Source organism: Engystomops pustulosus, chromosome 2, assembly GCF_040894005.1.
Source record: "Engystomops pustulosus chromosome 2, aEngPut4.maternal, whole genome shotgun sequence".
In the NCBI taxonomy this organism is placed as follows: domain Eukaryota; kingdom Metazoa; phylum Chordata; class Amphibia; order Anura; family Leptodactylidae; genus Engystomops; species Engystomops pustulosus.
The window spans coordinates 176913366-176930391 of NC_092412.1; the positions used below are offsets into that span (position 1 = coordinate 176913366).

At 42.7% G+C, this 17026-nt stretch overlaps 1 protein-coding gene across 3 annotated transcripts in view; it reads right to left on the reverse strand.

Annotated features, from left to right (window-relative positions):
* Positions 1–17026, reverse strand: part of EPS8L3 (EPS8 signaling adaptor L3) — a 108912-nt gene that overhangs the window by 61577 nt on the left and 30309 nt on the right. For all 3 annotated transcript variants that reach the window (XR_011853287.1, XM_072137394.1, XM_072137393.1), the window contains exons 2-3: positions 5040–5085; positions 3621–3697 (exon numbers count right to left, since the gene is read on the reverse strand). Coding sequence is in view for 2 of the 3 variants with exons in the window: in XM_072137394.1 (XP_071993495.1) it covers positions 3621–3697; positions 5040–5068 (106 nt within the window). In the remaining variant the exon portion in view is untranslated. The remainder of the gene's footprint in view (positions 1–3620; positions 3698–5039; positions 5086–17026) is intronic.

A 17026-nucleotide genomic window follows, 5' to 3' on the forward strand; every position in this document is an offset into this window, starting at 1 on the left:
TTTTCTAGCCAAGTATCAAAGGAAGCACAGTACTATGCCGGATGAGATGACACTGAGTTATTGCCTAATAGAAATCCAACCCCTACTGAATTTTGCCACTTCGGCCTTTGCTATGGATATGTGCGCCACTAAGCGCAGAACACAGCGGTCGCAAGTCTCACTACAAATTGCTCAGAATTGGCAAGTACATGCACTGCAGAAACTACAGCCACCAGCAGATCAACCAGAAATCAAATATATAGAACGCTACTGTAGGCTTCAAGATCAAGAAGCTGTTTGTATTCTCCTATGGCTATTTTCTAGCCAAGTATCAAAGGAAGCACAGTACTATGCCGGATGAGATGACACTGAGTTATTGCCTAATAGAAATCCAACCCCTACTGAATTTTGCCACTTCGGCCTTTGCTATGGATATGTGCGCCACTAAGCGCAGAACACAGCGGTCGCAAGTCTCACTACAAATTGCTCAGAATTGGCAAGTACATGCACTGCAGAAACTACAGCCACCAGCAGATCAACCAGAAATCAAATATATAGAACGCTACTGTAGGCTTCAAGAAGCTGTTTGTATTCTCCTATGGCTATTTTCTAGCCAAGTATCAAAGGAAGCACAGTACTATGCCAGATGAGATGACACTGAGTTATTGCCTAATAGAAATCCAACCCCTACTGAATTTTGCCACTTCGGCCTTTGCTATGGATATGTGCGCCACTAAGCGCAGAACACAGCGGTCGCAAGTCTCACTACAAATTGCTCAGAATTGGCAAGTACATGCACTGCAGAAACTACAGCCACCAGCAGATCAACCAGAAATCAAATATATAGAACGCTACTGTAGGCTTCAAGAAGCTGTTTGTATTCTCCTATGGCTATTTTCTAGCCAAGTATCAAAGGAAGCACAGTACTATGCCAGATGAGATGACACTGAGTTATTGCCTAATAGAAATCCAACCCCTACTGAATTTTGCCACTTCAGCCTTTGCTATGGATATGTGCGCCACTAAGCGCAGAACACAGCGGTCGCAAGTCTCACTACAAATTGCTCAGAATTGGCAAGTACATGCACTGCAGAAACTACAGCCACCAGCAGATCAACCAGAAATCAAATATATAGAACGCTACTGTAGGCTTCAAGAAGCTGTTTGTATTCTCCTATGGCTATTTTCTAGCCAAGTATCAAAGGAAGCACAGTACTATGCCAGATGAGATGACACTGAGTTATTGCCTAATAGAAATCCAACCCCTACTGAATTTTGCCACTTCAGCCTTTGCTATGGATATGTGCGCCAGTAAGCGCAGAACACAGCGGTCGCAAGTCTCACTACAAATTGCTCAGAATTGGCAAGTACATGCACTGCAGAAACTACAGCCACCAGCAGATCAACCAGAAATCAAATATATAGAACGCTACTGTAGGCTTCAAGAAGCTGTTTGTATTCTCCTATGGCTATTTTCTAGCCAAGTATCAAAGGAAGCACAGTACTATGCCAGATGAGATGACACTGAGTTATTGCCTAATAGAAATCCAACCCCTACTGAATTTTCCCACTTCGGTCTTTGCTATGGATATGTGTGCCACTAAGAGCTAAACACAACGGTAGCAAGTCCCCCTGCTAATTCCTCACAAAATGGTAAAAGATGCAAATTAAAATAAAAAAAGTAGAACGTTATTGTAGCCCTAAGAAGGGCTGTTGGGTTCTTTGAGAATCACTCCTGCCTAACAGTAAGCTAATAGAACACCCTAACGCTTTCCCTGAGCAGCAGCAGCTCTCTCCCTAGCGGCATCCAGAGACAGAATGATCCGAGCAGCGCGGCCAGCGGCTAGTCTATCCCAGGGTCACCTGATCTGGCCAGCCAACCACTGCTATCGACGTGTAAGGGTACCACGTCATGCTGGGTGGAGTGCAGAGTCTCCTGGCTTGTGATTGGCTCTGTTTCTGGCCGCCAAAAAGCAAAACGGCGGGAGCTGCCATTTTCTCGAGCGGGCGAAGTATTCGTCCGAGTAACGAGCAGTTTCGAGTACCCTAATGCTCGACCGAGCATCAAGCTCGGACGAGCATGTTCGCTCATCTCTATTCAACAGTAATTGAAATGCTGTTGCCTATCAGCCTGCAGCACAAAACACATGAAAAAGTTTAGTTATGTAATTTGGTTGACAAGACATGATGTTGAACTCCAAAAATGTTTGTCACACAATTCTAACACAATGCTTGCGCAACATTGGATGGGTCTTGGCTCGAATATATATGCGTTTTCAGTGAAACACAGATAATTAGACTTGCATATAAACACTAGATACACCAGGTGCTGGTTACAGATCTCATGCATTTCACTCAAAACACGTATGTGCTCGGGCCAAGTCCTGCTGCTAGTTTTGCGTTAGGAAACACTACACTAGCGATTTTAGTAAAATGTTTTTCAATTTGCAAAGTGGTGATGCCTTTTTTTAATACTGAGGACCTGCAGGTAAGAAAGGTCCAAATGAAGAAACTCTTTTGTGACCGGAGCTCAAAAACGAAAAAGACGATCCATGCAGGTTTCCTCCTTATTTGTGCACCAAACACAAGGGATCACTTTCAGGGATAAGTCACCATTCAGACCAGAAACGGTTTCTGGTCTGAATGGTGACTTATCCCTGAAAGTGATCCCTTGTGTTTGGTGCACAAATAAGGAGGAAACCTGCATGGATCGTCTTTTTCGTTTTTGAGCTCCGGTCACAAAAGAGTTTCTTCTACTGGATTATTGAATAGTGGATGTTTGCTGGATCCATCTAGGACAGTTAAGGACAGCTCATAAGAGGGAAGGTGCAGCACCACGCAATTTTTTTGTTGGAAGAAAGGTCCAAAGCCTGAACCTCCACCATACTGCAGTCCCATTGCCCTTTAGGCTCTGGAAGTCTATGTACTGAAGTGTAAGCAAATGCTCAGCCCAGCAGAGAAATGCAGCTTATGCCCTATTCAAATGAATTAGTGGTAGAATAAAGTTCTCCATAGTCCTCAATTTACAGTGGAAGATATTGTCTGCTTTTTGTTTCTGTCCCTAGCTGATCATTGCAGATGCAGGTGTCAGACTCATATGCCACATTTTATAAACATTTATCAAAATACATTATAAGTATGTACAGTATAAATCCATCACAATTTTCCAGGTTCAGAGAGGAGGGTTTATGTACTTTTGTTTCTTCTGCAGCTTCACCTGCATTCTCCCTTCAGCTGTCAGCATGGAGGGGGCTCATTTCAAATATTGCATGTCATATCTCCAGAACCGTGACACCTAGAAACAATTCTGTCCAATTAAAGAGTAGAATCTCCCTTCTAATATATTATTTATCAGAGAGATCCACAGTCAGAAATTACAGTCAGAGATTAAGATCTGTTTTTTTTAATTCTCATTTTTTATTGCAACTTTAACAGTAGTTCTCGTTCACCTAGAAACTCATTCCTTATATTATATTAAAATAGAGATTCTCCCTTAAATATGACAAAAAAATTGAACAATCATTTAAATTGGGACACTATCATAACATGTATACACATGGTATCTGCACGTGGTATATGCAAATATAGCAGTATGAAAGCTGGGGAAGGGTTAAATAAAAATAAGTTAATAATTTACTTACTGTAGATGGCCTTTGCACTTGGTCTGCTACTAGCAATGCTGGGTTTTGTGGATTCTAGCTGTTGTGCCAGTACACCCCTAAAACAGAACAGAAATAATACATAATGGCATACAGCATTAAAATAATTATAACTAGAGGCAGTCCCCGGGTTACATACAAGATAGGGTCTGTAGGTTTGCTCTTAAGTTGAATTTATATGTAAGTCAGAACCGTATATTTTATCATTGTAATCCCAGCCAGAACTTTTTTGGTCTCTGTGACAATTGGATTGTAAAAATGTTGGGTTGTCATAAGAACCAGGATTAACACTAAAGCTTCATTACATACACCTGTGATAACTGTTATAGCTGTTTATTATAGCCTAGGACTAAAGTACAATAAATAACCAATATCCAGAGGTCCGTTCGTAACTAGGGGTCGTATGGAAGTCGAGTGTTCTTAAGTAGGGGAGCACCTGTATATTCAGCCATGACCAATGCTTTAAATGCATAATCATAGTGTTTTTTATTATTACTATTATTTATTATTATTATTTGCCAAAATTATAAAATCATAACTTTCTTATTATGTTGAAATTTGAGGGGTTTTTTTTTTTTTGGGGGGGATACTCAATATTTTGTTAATGATGGTTTTGTGCATGCTATAACTTGTTTAGTAATACAGTAGTTTAACTCTAACAAGGTGATCAGTTAAGGTTCAACTGCGGGACCCCCATCAATCATGAGAACAGGGCCCCTAACAATCTGGAGAACCAGTGACCCATACTCAACCATTTGTGAGACTGTGCCTCCCATTCTTCAGATTGCTGGAAGTCAGTTCTTGTAACCAATGGGAGTCTCAGCAGTGTGACCCTCATTGATCACCTTGTCCTGTGAATGTGGTTTGGGTTTAGCAAATTCAAAATAACAAATATAGTAGTGTTGCTTAAAATAATGGTTAAAGGAAGCCTACCAACATTTTTGACTATACAAAGCCGCAGACAAGGTAAGGTAAAAACCATGGAGATCTGTGTAGTTACACATTTGTATGTGCTAGTAGCAGCAGGACTGTGAATCAGATTCTTATCCCAGGTTTGTAGCTGGTCTTGGAGCAATGGGGGAGTCTCCTCAAATTACTGTAGTCTTTGATCTCTGCATTTAAACTGCTATGCAGCCCATCCCCTGCTACAATATCTAACCAGAAGTCTGGTGCTCTTTCTCAGTGAAGGAACTGTGCAGCAGTTTACATAGGAGTGCAACCTAATGCTCCAAGTCCTGCTACAGTCCGTGGAATATTAATGCATTTTTCACAGTCCTTTTCCTACTATATATAACAATTATATCCTAACTACATATGTCAACCTAACACTGGTCAAAACTGCTTGTAGACTCCCTCCTAATGTAACAGACTAGAAAATACATTGGAATAATGAATACTTACTCTATAGTGTTCTTGAATTCTTGATCCATACTTAATGTCTAGAATCCTAAAAAGCAAAAGATATATTCTTTACAGATTGCATCATTTAATTTTAGCTATCAGTATCATATGAATTAATAAATAAATATATAAATGATATAAATATATATATATCGTAATATTATATTTTTCATTGCATGCCACTATGACAGCGTATTCAACATGTAAAGTTGACCTTGTGATTGAATATCACGTGGACATCTTTACCTGGAATTTTTCAAAAAAAAAATTAAAGATGCCAATGTCAAGTTAGTTTGAGGTGCTTGTTTCAGCACAACTTCCATAACTGTAAAAGTGTTTTCTCACCTGATAACCTTTGTAACAGATTGGACACAGCTAAGACCAAATCCTATCATAGTATCATAGGTTATCCGGTTGAAAAAAGACACATGTCCATCAAGTTCAACCATGGAAGGGAAGGGATTCGATGAGGAAGCGATTTAGTGGAAAAAATTCTATAAATCATAACCATCAATGTTATTTAGGTGTAAAAAGGCATCTAGACCCTTCTTGAGGCTCTCTGCTGTCCCTGCTGTGACCAGCACCTGAGGCAGACTATTCCACAGATTGACAGTTCTGATAGTAAAAAAGCCCTGTCGCCTCTGGTGAATAAACCTTGATTTCTCTAGATGGAGACAGTGCCGCCTTGTCTTTTAATTTGATTTAATCTGAAACAACTTACCACCATATTTTTTGTATGGACCATTCATATATTTATATAAATTAATCATGTCCCCTCGTAGTCATCTCTTTTCCAGACTAAATAAATCTACAGTCATGGCCATAAGTTTTGAGAATGATACAAATGTTAATTTTTACAAAGTCTACTGCATCAGGTTTTACAATGGCAATTTGCATATACTCCAGAATGTTATAAAGAGTGATCAGCTTAACAGCAATTAATTGCAAAGTCAATATTTGCCTAGAAAATGAACTTTTCCCCCCAAAACACATTTCAAATTCCTTGCAGGGCTGTCTTAAAAGGAGCAGTTAACATCGTTTCCGTGATTGCTCCATTAACACTGGTGTGGGTGTTGATAAGGACAGTGCTGGAGATCAATCTGTCATGATTAAGTAAGAATCACACCACTGGACATTTTAAAAGGAGGCTGGGGCTTGGCATCATTGTTTCTCTTCTGTTAACCATGGTTATCTCTAAAGAAACAAGTGCAGTCATCATTGCACTGCACAAAACTGGCCTAACAGGGAAGAGTATCACAGCTAGAAAGATTGCACCTCAGTCAACAATCTATCGCATCATCAAGGAATTCAAGGAGAGAGGTTCCATTGTTGCCAAAACAGCTCCAGGGCGCCCAAGAAGGACCAGCAAGCGCCAGGACTGTCTCTTAGAAGTGTTTCAGCTTCAGGATCAGGTTACCAGCAGTGCAGAGCTTCAACAGGAATGGCAGCAGGCAGGTGTTAGTGCATCTGCTCGCACTGTGAGGCGGAGACTCTTGGAGCAAGGCCTGGTGTCAAGGAGGGCAGCAAAGAAGCCACTTCTCTCCAGAAAAAAAATCAGGGATGAACTGATATTCTGCAAAAGGTACAGGGAGTGGACTGCTGAGGACTGGGTTAAAGTAATTTTCTCTGATGAATCCCCTTTCCGATTGTTTGGAAAATCTGGAAAACAGCTTGTTCGGAGAAGACAAGGTGAGTGATACCACCAGTCTTGTCTCATGCCAACTGTAAAGCATCCTGCAACCATTCAGGTGTGGGGTTGCTTCTCAGCCAAGGGAATCGGCTCTCTCACAGGCTTGCCTGAAAACACATCCATGAATAAAGAATGGTACCAGAATGTTCTCCAAGAGCAACTTCTCCCAACCACCCAAGAGCAGTTTGGTGATCAACAATGCCTTTTCCAGCATGATGGAGCACCTTGCCATAAAGCAAAGGTGATAACTAAATGGCTCAGGGATTTTGGGTCCATGGCCTGGAAACTCCCCAGATCTTAATCCCATTGAGAACTTGTTGTCAATCATCAAGAGATGGGTGGACAAACAAAAACCAACAAATTGTGACAAAATGCAAGCATTGACTGCTATCGGTCAGGATTTGGTCCAGAAGTTGATTTAGAGCATGCCAGGGAGAATTGCAGTGGTCCTGAAGAAGAAGGGTCAACACTGCAAATATTTACTTGCTGCATTAACTCATTCTAACTGTCAATAAAAGGTTTTTTTTACTCATAATATGATTGCACTTGTATTTCTGTATGTGATAAAAACATCTGACAAACACACATAAAAATCAGAGGGCAACAGATCATGTGAAAATATAATATTTTTGTCATTCTCAAAACTTATGGCCATGATTGTAGTTGTTTTGATCTTTCCTCACAACTCAGACCCTACATACCCCTTATCATTTTTGTGGCTCCACGTTGAACCCTCTCCAGCTCCACAGCATAGTTTTTATGGACCGGTGCCCAGAACTGGACAGCATATTTCAGGTGAGGCCGAACCAATACCAATTACAGTGGTAATATCACATCCCTATCACGAGAGTCCATACAACTTTTGATACATGACAAGATCCTACTGGCTTTAGAGGCAGCTGATTGACATTGCATGCTGTTATACAATTTATGATCTACTAATACCCCCAGTTGCTTCTTAACAAGGGACTCTCCCAGATTTACTCCCCCAAGGACATATTTTGCCTTTGGATTATTAGCCCCCAGGTCCTTACATTTATCCACATTGAACTTCATTTGCCAAGTTGATGACCAAACATTCAGTTTGTCCAAGTCACCCTGCAGCCTATGATCATTCTGCATTATTACACAGTATTACACTACACAGCTTGGTGTCATCTGCAAAAATAGACACAGTGATATTAATTCCTACCTCTATATCATTAATAAATATAATAAATAGTAGTGGGCCAAGCACAGAACCCTGGGGTACACCACTCATAACTGGTGACCCTTTGGAATAGGAATCATTGACCACAACTCTCTGGATACGATCCTTCAGCCAGTTCTCAATCCAATTGCAAATTATTTCTGCCAAACCAATAGCCCTAATTTTACCCATCAGGGGTCTATGAGGGACAGTGTCAAATGCCTTTGCAAAGTCCAAGAACACAATATCCACAGCTGCTCCTCCATCCAGACATCTGCTCACCTCGTCAAACTAACCTGATCTGCTTCTATGAAAACTTCTATTCTTAGTAAACCCATGCTGGCTGTCACTTATAATACTATTTGATGTCTCATACTCCAGTATATAGTCTTTTACCAACCCTTCCAATATTTTCCCCACAATGGAAGTTAAGCTTTTTATATATTGGCACCACATTTGCCTTGTGCCAGTCACTTGACACCACACCAGACATTACAGAATCCCTGAAGATTTTAGACAGCGGTACAGCAATTACAGAACTGAGTTCTTTAAGAACTCTGGGGTGTAACCCTTCTGGTCCAGGAGCCTTGTACACATTGATTTTTATTGAGCATTCATTCTGAGTCTACATTCAGACAGTCTAGTATATTACAGGATGCATGACCCGCACTGGCACCACCCACGTCAGAAGTATTTTCTTCTATCTTATAAACGGAACTAAAAAACCTATTAAGTATCTCCGCCTTCTCTTGGTCTCCAGTCACCAATGCCCCATTTTCAGAATGAGGGGTCCAACCTGTTCTGACCCATTTTTTTTTTTTTGCATTGATATACTTAAAACATTTCTTGGGATTTGTTTTGCTATCTTTAGCCACCTGTCTTTCATTTTGTATTTTGGCAGATTTGATTTCCTCTTTAAAATTTTTTCTAAAGTTTTTTAAGTGTTGAAAGCCTCAGGTGACCCGTCAGATTTATATTTTTTGAATGCCCTCTTTTTCTCATTGATTGCCCTTTTAACTGTAGCTGTAAGCCACACGGGGTGTAATCTAGCCCGTCTATACTTGTTAACTATTGGAATTAATTTAGAAGTATAAAAACCCAGGATAGATTTGAATTTCTCCCATTTAACATTAGTATCATCATTTGACAGTATCTGATCTCAGTCTACATCCTGTCTATTACCCCGAAAATAATTTTATCAAAGCTCTCTTTGCTTTGAATGTCATGAATTTCAACAATAATGTGCATGTGAATATGGCTTTATATACTGCACCAGATAAATAATCTAGCATCAGACACAAAGGGGCAGATTTATCAAGCTGTCTGAAAGTCAGAGAATTTCTAGTTGCCCATGGCAACCAATCACAGCTCTCCTTTAAGCTCCCCTTTAAATATTCATGAGCACTGGTAAAATGAAAGCTGAGCTGCCATGGGAAACTAGAAATATTCTGACTTCCAGACAGCTTGATAAATCTGCCCCAATGATTAGTCTGGTGCAGCAAAGAACTGTCTAATTCTACTCTGCACTGGTCTAAAGACCGACCTATTAATATATCTTCCCCATTAGCTTTAAAAAAGGTACAGAAATTCATCCTAAATTATCTCTTGGGTTGGGACCAGAAAAAAGCCAGTGACACCTCAGGGAGCCCTGTTTGCCTATGGCCCTTTTATCATAATTAACAAACATTTGCCATTGTATTGATTTAACGATTTGAGGCATTCATTTGGTTAATTATGAGTTTTGCACAATATTCTTTACTAATACAGTTGATAAAAAATTACTGGTATTTTGTAATATTCTATTTTCTCTGAGCTTCTGTATGTCTCAGTGTTGCCTTTTTCTTAACATAAACCTGCCCAACTTTACTATTTCGCTTAAATTTCTATGTGTACTTGAGTTCAAAAAAAGTTTCTCACACTACTCTGGTGTGATTTTGGTCCATTATTTTACCAGTCTCTTTCAAAGTTCTGTGACTGTTGTGGGTTTCTTGAATATAACTTTGTTACCAAGGATTTTTATAGGTTTTCTATTGGATTTAGATCATGACTCTGGGCTAGCCATTTGTTTCAATGATTTCTATTTCAATGAACTGCCTTATCCATTTTGCTCAGTTTGTCAACAAACGTAATGGGGCAGATTTACTTACCCGTTCCAGTCGCGATCCTGCGGCGCGTTCTCCGATGCTGATTCGGGTTCTGCCGGGATTCACTAAGGTCGTGCGCCCGGTGTCCACTAGGTGTCGCTGCTGCGCTGAAGTCCGCTGGAGTTCACCTCCTCCGTCTTGGTGTATGTGAGTGCTATTCTTGCAACACAAATTCTGCAGTGTTAAAACTGTTACCCAAAGAGATTCTCTATATTATCCTGTCCTCTTTCATTTGTCTTTCAAGTGCAACTTGAATGAGTTTGTGAGAACTTGAGCACCTTTATTGACCACGACCCTATATGTGCCCATTGATGACGCATCATCTTACATTGATTGAAGTGGTGACAGTGCACCTACGTCACTTCTTTACCTCTGATGGCTGCATGTGCGAGATAACTAGCTGACCTCAAATATAGAAAGATGCAGAAGAACAGGCACTACCCAAGTCTCTCCATACTGTGAACACAGTGTGAATTCTCCCCAATAGCACAGGACGGTACCTTCTCCAATCGCTGATGTAATGGGATCTATTGTGGTGCTCTGTTCCCAATAGAATAGAATCCAGTAGTGGAAAGTCCAAGAACAGAACGGCACTCACTTTTCTCAATCCACGATTCCTTTATTCAAGCGTTAAAACATCAGACATTTGAGGACGCCGGGGTCCACAAGGTAACAGCCTGTTTCGCACGTGTAGTGCTTTGTCAAACCTCCTCGTCATGTCCAGGACTCCACCCTTATAAAAGCCAAGGGGGAGGTGCCTGTATCATGGCGAGCAGTAAAAGTTACATTCATTAGTGCACAATACAAAAAAAAAAATTTTTTTTTTTAAATAAAACTTTCTTTTACCGTGAATTCCTAACATCCACCTTTCTATCACTAAAAACAATGTAAACTACAGTGCAATGAGTAGGTATGCATCAGACATAATTTTCACAGAAATACGCTCAAGTCATTTTTATCATTAAATCCGCTCGGACCCATAGCCCCCGTCTTCAAAATCCATCTTGCTTCTTCCCTCTGACGGTCCCCTCCCTTTGGGTTATTCCTCACATGTACAATTCCTGCAAATGTCAAAGAACGTGCATTACCACCATGGGATGCAATGACATGCTGAATCAATCTTGGGGAACCTTTTTAACCCCTTAAGGACGGAGGGTTTTCCGGCTCATTTCTCGCTCTCCAACTTCAAAAATCCATAACTTTTTCATTTTTCCGTGTACAGACCTGTGTGAGGGCTTATTTTGTGCGTAACAAATTTTACTTTCCCGTAATGTTATTTATTTTAACATGCCGTGTACTGCGAAGCTGAAAAAAAATTCCAAATGTGGAAAAATTGAAAAAAAACCGCACGTGCGTCACGTTCTTGTGGGCTCAGTTTTTACGACTTTCACTCTTCGCTCCAAATAATACACCTACTTTATTCTTTGGTTCGGTGCGATCGCGGTGATACCAAATTTTTATAGGTTTTATTGTGTTTTAATACATTTTAAAAAATTAAACGAATGTGTACAAAAAAGAAAAAAAATTTTTTGCCATCTTCTGACGCTAATAACTTTTTCATACTTTGGCGCACGGAGCTGGGGGAGGGGTCATTTTTTGCGAAATGAGGCGACGTTTTCATTGCTACCATTTTGAGGTCTGTGCGACATTTTGATCATTTTTTATTTCATTTTTTATGTTATGTAAAAAGGTGTAAAAGTCGCATTTCGGACATTTGGGCGCCATTTCCCGCCTCGGAGGTCACCGCCGGCCGTAACCGTTTTTATATTTTGATAGATCGGGCATTTTGGGACGCGGTGATACCTAATATGTTTGTGATTTTTACTGTTTATTATGTTTTATATCCGTTCTAGGGAAAGGGGGGTGATTTGAACTTTTAATATTTTATTAATTTTTTTTATTTTTTAAACTTTTTTTTTTATTTTTTTTTTCACTATCTTTTAGACCATCTAGGGTACATTAACCCTAGATAGTCAGATCGCTCCTACCATATACTGCAATACTTCTGTATTGCAATATATGGCATTTTTGCAGCACATTCATTACAATGAGCCACTGGCTCATTGTAACGAATCTGCAGCTGCCAGATAGCCTCGTGTCAAAAGAAGACACGAGGCTACCATAGCAACCGATCGCCGCCCCCCGATGACGTTCGGGGGCGTGGCGATCGAAAAAAAGATGGCGGCGCCCACGCGCCGCCGTCTTTTAAACGCCGCCCGCGACTTTGCAAGCACCGACCGCGGTTATTAGCGGTGGGGGTTTTGTGCAATATGCAAAAACCCCCACCTCTGTATGAAGAGGACTCAGCCCGTGAGCCCTCTTCATACAGCCCTTATACCTCTGCGCCGTAGAGCTACGGCGCAGAGCGTTAAGGGGTTAATGTCGCAATAGAGTTGCAATGCTCCCGGAATCTCGCAAACAGGTTACGTATGGTTTTACCAATATAAAAATGTTTGCACGGGCAAAAAATTACATATACAACAAATAACGATCTACAGTTTATGAAATCATGTACTTCATGTGTACCACCACCTATTCGTAGAAAATTACTGGTTAGCATTTGATTGCAAAAATTACAATGATCACATCTAAAGTTGCCTTTTGGGGTACATGTATCTAGCCATGTTCCCATAGGTGTACTGAAGCGACTATCAACCAATAGACTTCTAAGGGTTTTACTTCTTCTAAAGGCTATTATTGGTTTTTGAACCGCTAGTTCTTTTAAGTGTGGATCCTGTTTAAGAATGGAGGTTTGACAAAGCGATATACGCGCGAAACAGGCTGTTACCTTGTGGACCCCGGCGTCCTCAGATGTCTGATGTTTTAACGCTTGAATAAAGGAATCATGGATTGAGAAAAGTGAGTGCCGTTCTGTTCTTGGACTTTCCACTAACTAGCTGACCTCGCCCTGCCATGATTATTGTACAGGTGATTGTACAGTATTTGTTGCAGTGTCATCACTCACTCTTCCTTCCACAGCTTCCCCACCTGTGCAAACGGGTGTTGCTGAAGTGGGCAGTTTTTTCTTGCCATTTGTCAGCCATTTGTTGCAATATTATAAATCATTTCAAGGTAATACCATCTGACTGCTGTGACTATAATGTTCCCCACCACTGTAGTGTCACTTGGACTGCTGTCCTAGTGCAGCTTGCCAGCTGGTATATACAGTTTACCCTCCATATGCCATTTTTGTAATCCCTTGATGAAAGACCCTTATTGTAGGGCTCTGGATATGTGTTGGAATACTACCACTCTTTACTACATGTCACGGGTCGTGGGCTCACCCGTGCTTCTATCCCCCCGCTGGTGCGGAAGACGGAGCAGGAGCCAGGACAGGTAAGGTGCGCACCTTACCTGTCCTGGCTCCTGCTCCGTCTTCCTCGGCCGTGCGCGCATTCCCGACACCTAGGGCGTGCATGTGCCAGTTTCAAAAGACTTAAAGGGCCAGCATTTCGCTAAATGGCGCTGCCCATTTACAGGTAATCTATTTAAGCTTGCCTCTTCCTGCAAACCCTGCCAGATCTTTTAGCCTATGCCATTGAGAAAGCTCCCCTGCGATATTCCTGCGTTTCTGTGTGTACCTGCTCCTGAATTCCTGTGATCCTGCGTCCTGTGTTCCCATTCCCATCTGCCTGGACCTCCCGTTGCTGACCCCAGATTGGACTTGACCTTGCATCTCTGCCGCCTGCCCTGACCCTGTGCCTGAACCTGACCACGAGACTGTCTCCTGCTAAGGTACCCCGACCTTGTCTGCCACCGCTGGCTAGTCACACCTGTGGAACGACCTGGTGGAACCCCTCTGGTGAAGACCAGATGCCACTTAGATTCCGGTCCCAGGTGTTGGCTAGTACCACCTCCCGCGGTGGTCCAGAGGATCAGTAACCTGTCAGTAAGATCCGGCCATGGATCCTGCCGGGGTTCCGCTTCCCAGACGGCACGATCTTGCCACCATAGTGGTCCACCAACAGCTGGGTCAAGTCACCGCCATGCTGCAACAGCTGCTAGCCACTCAGCATCAGCAACAGGTTCCTGAGACTGCTCCCGGGACTTCTGCCACCCCAGCTTGTCTTCCTGCGGCTGAACCTAGGCTACGGCTGTCTATGACCGACAAATGATGGAGATCCGAAGCTGTGTAGGGGCTTTATAAACCACTGCTACCTGCACATAGAGCTCATGCCGTCTCAATTTGTCACGGAGCGATCCAAGGTGGCATTTATCTCTCACGTGCGGATTCTTTTAGAAGACCTTCTCTCCCGCAGGGAGAAATTAATCTATTGGGGACAGAGAACTGTTGGCCATTAAACTTGCCCTGGAAGAATGGTGATATCTTTTAGAGGGAGCTCGCCATCCGGTCTGCGTATATACAGACCATAAAAATCTCCTATATCCAGACAGCCTAATGTTTTAACCCCTGGCAAGCCCGTTGGTCACTTTTCTTCTCACACTTCAACCTGTTGGCCCACTTTCGACCCACAGAGAAGAATATCAAAGCGACTGCCCTTTTCCGTGCCTCCAATGTCATTGGAGAAGAGCCGTTTCCTCAGCATATTATTTCTCTTGAACAGTTGGCTCTTGTCGCTCCAGTGGATCTTCGGCAGCTTCTCCCTGGCAAGATGTATGTCTGACCTGCATTGCGGAGGAAGATTTTATCTTGGGGACATTCTTCGCACCTGGCTGGGCACCCTGGAGTGCAACACTCTATGGCCCTTATCTACCGCTACTACTGGTGGGCTGACTTGGTCAAAGATGTTTGGGACTTTGTGGGATCCTGCACTTCCTGTGCCTGTAATAAGCCTTCCCGCCTGAAAGCGGCTGGTCTCTTGCTTCCATTGCCCAGTTGATACCCGTGGTCGCACGTGGATATGGACTTTGTTACAGACCTTCCACCTCCCTCTGGCAATACCATCATCTGGGTGGTGACGGACCGGTTTTCTCAGATGTGGCATTTTGTACCCCTTCCAGGTCTTCCGTCTGCTCCACGTCTTGCCAGCTTGTTCTTTCAACATATCTTCCGGCTGGTCTCCCTCAACACACAGGGGCAGATTTACTTACCCGGTCCATTAGCGATCCAGCAGCGCGTTCTCTGCGGTGGATTCGGGTCCGGCCGGGATTCATTAAGGCAGTTCCTCTGACGTCCACCAGGTGGCGCTGCTGCGCTGAAGAGCATCGGAACGCACTCAAGTTCACCAGCCTATTTCTAGTGAAGGTAAGTGCAAGCTTCGCGACACTTTTTTTTTTTTTAAATGCGGCGGTTTGTCCGAATCCGTCGGGTTTTTGTGCGGCCACGCCCCCGATTTCCTTCGCCTGCATGCCAGCACCGATGCGCCAAAATCCCGGGGCAATTCAGGGGAAATCGACAATATTCAGGTAACACGTCGGGAAAACACGAATCAGGCCCTTAGTAAATGACCCCCATAATGTCTGATCGACAGGTTCAGCTTGTGTCCAAATTCTGTCGATCCTTGTGCAATTAGTTGCAAGTGACTTAGGACTTCTCCTCTGCCTGCCACCCTCGGAGAATTGGAGAGGGAGAGCCAAACTTTAAGATGTTATCTCCACCATTTTGGCTCTGCCCGTCAGCATGATTGGTCCAGTCTGTTGCCTTCGGCAGAGTTCTCCTATAACTCTTTGGACTCTGAGGGTGCCAAAGCAGCTCCTTTCTTCATTGTCTATGGACGAATTCCTCGCCCACTGCTCCCTCTGGCAGTTCCTTCAGCTGACTGGATTCAGGACCTCAAATCTGTCTGGGAACAGACCCACCAAACTCTTCAACTGGCCTCTGCTTGCACCAAGTCCCAGGCGGATAAGAGACATAGGGCTGCTCCTGTCTTCTCTCCAGGTGACAAGGTGTGGTTGTCTTCTAAATATGTCCGACTGAAGATTCCCAGTTACAAGCTTGGCCCATGGTTTCTTGGTCCTTGTGTGGTGTTGAAGCGGATAAATCCTGTGGCGTATAAACTCTGCCTTCCTCCCACTATGCGTATCCCGAACTCCTTCCATGTCTCCCTTCTGAAACCTGTCATCCTGAAACGCTTATCTTGGCAACAACCACCTCCTGCTCCAGAGGCTGACTCAGCGGATGTCTATTAGGTAAAAGAGGTACTGACATGAAAATCATGAGAGGGAAGTGGTTCTTCCTTGTTGACTGGAAGGGGCTCGGCCCGAGGAGAGATCTTGGGAGCCTTAAGAGAATATCCTGGACCTTAGCCTCCTGCAAAGATTTCTTCAACCCAAAAAGAGGGGGAGGCTGAAAGGGTGGTGCTGTATGGCGGGTTGTAGTCTCACCTATGCTTCTATCCCCCGCTGGCCCGACTCCTAGGGCGGGTGCGTCAGCTTTGAAAGATTTAAAGAGCCAGCGTGCCACTACTTTGCGCTGGCCATTTTCAACTCATCTATTTAAGCCTATGCCATTGAGAAAGCTCCCCTGCGTTATTCCTGTGTTCCTGTGTGTTCCTGCTCCTGAGTTCCTGTGTTCCTGCGCTCCTGTGTGCCTGTGTCCCGTGTTCCTGTGTCCCGTTCCTGTCTACCTGGACCTCCTATTGCTGACCCCAGATTCAGTCACTTTAGAACAGCACACATTTCTTACAAAAATGGATTTTAAATAGGGTCTATCAAATAATTAAGAAAAATTGTCAGTTATTTTCTCTGTTGATTGAGCCATAAAAGTTATGATTATGAAATAAGCTTAAAATACTGCTATTTTACTCATGTTAGTATATATTCATATAGGACTACACAATGACATTTACATTTAGGAAATTGTGCGTTGTTCTCTAATTTTGATCTCCATTTTGTTTTTATCTAATAAATATGGAGAAGTGAGAAGGAGGTCATCTTGTGCAGCAAATGCTCTTCATCCACTGCTGTTCTCAAAGATTCCATTGTTAGAGTAAATGGAAAAGCAAATTAATATGAGGAACAAAACCAAGTAATGTCACAAGGATAAGAATTTGCCTTTCAGTGA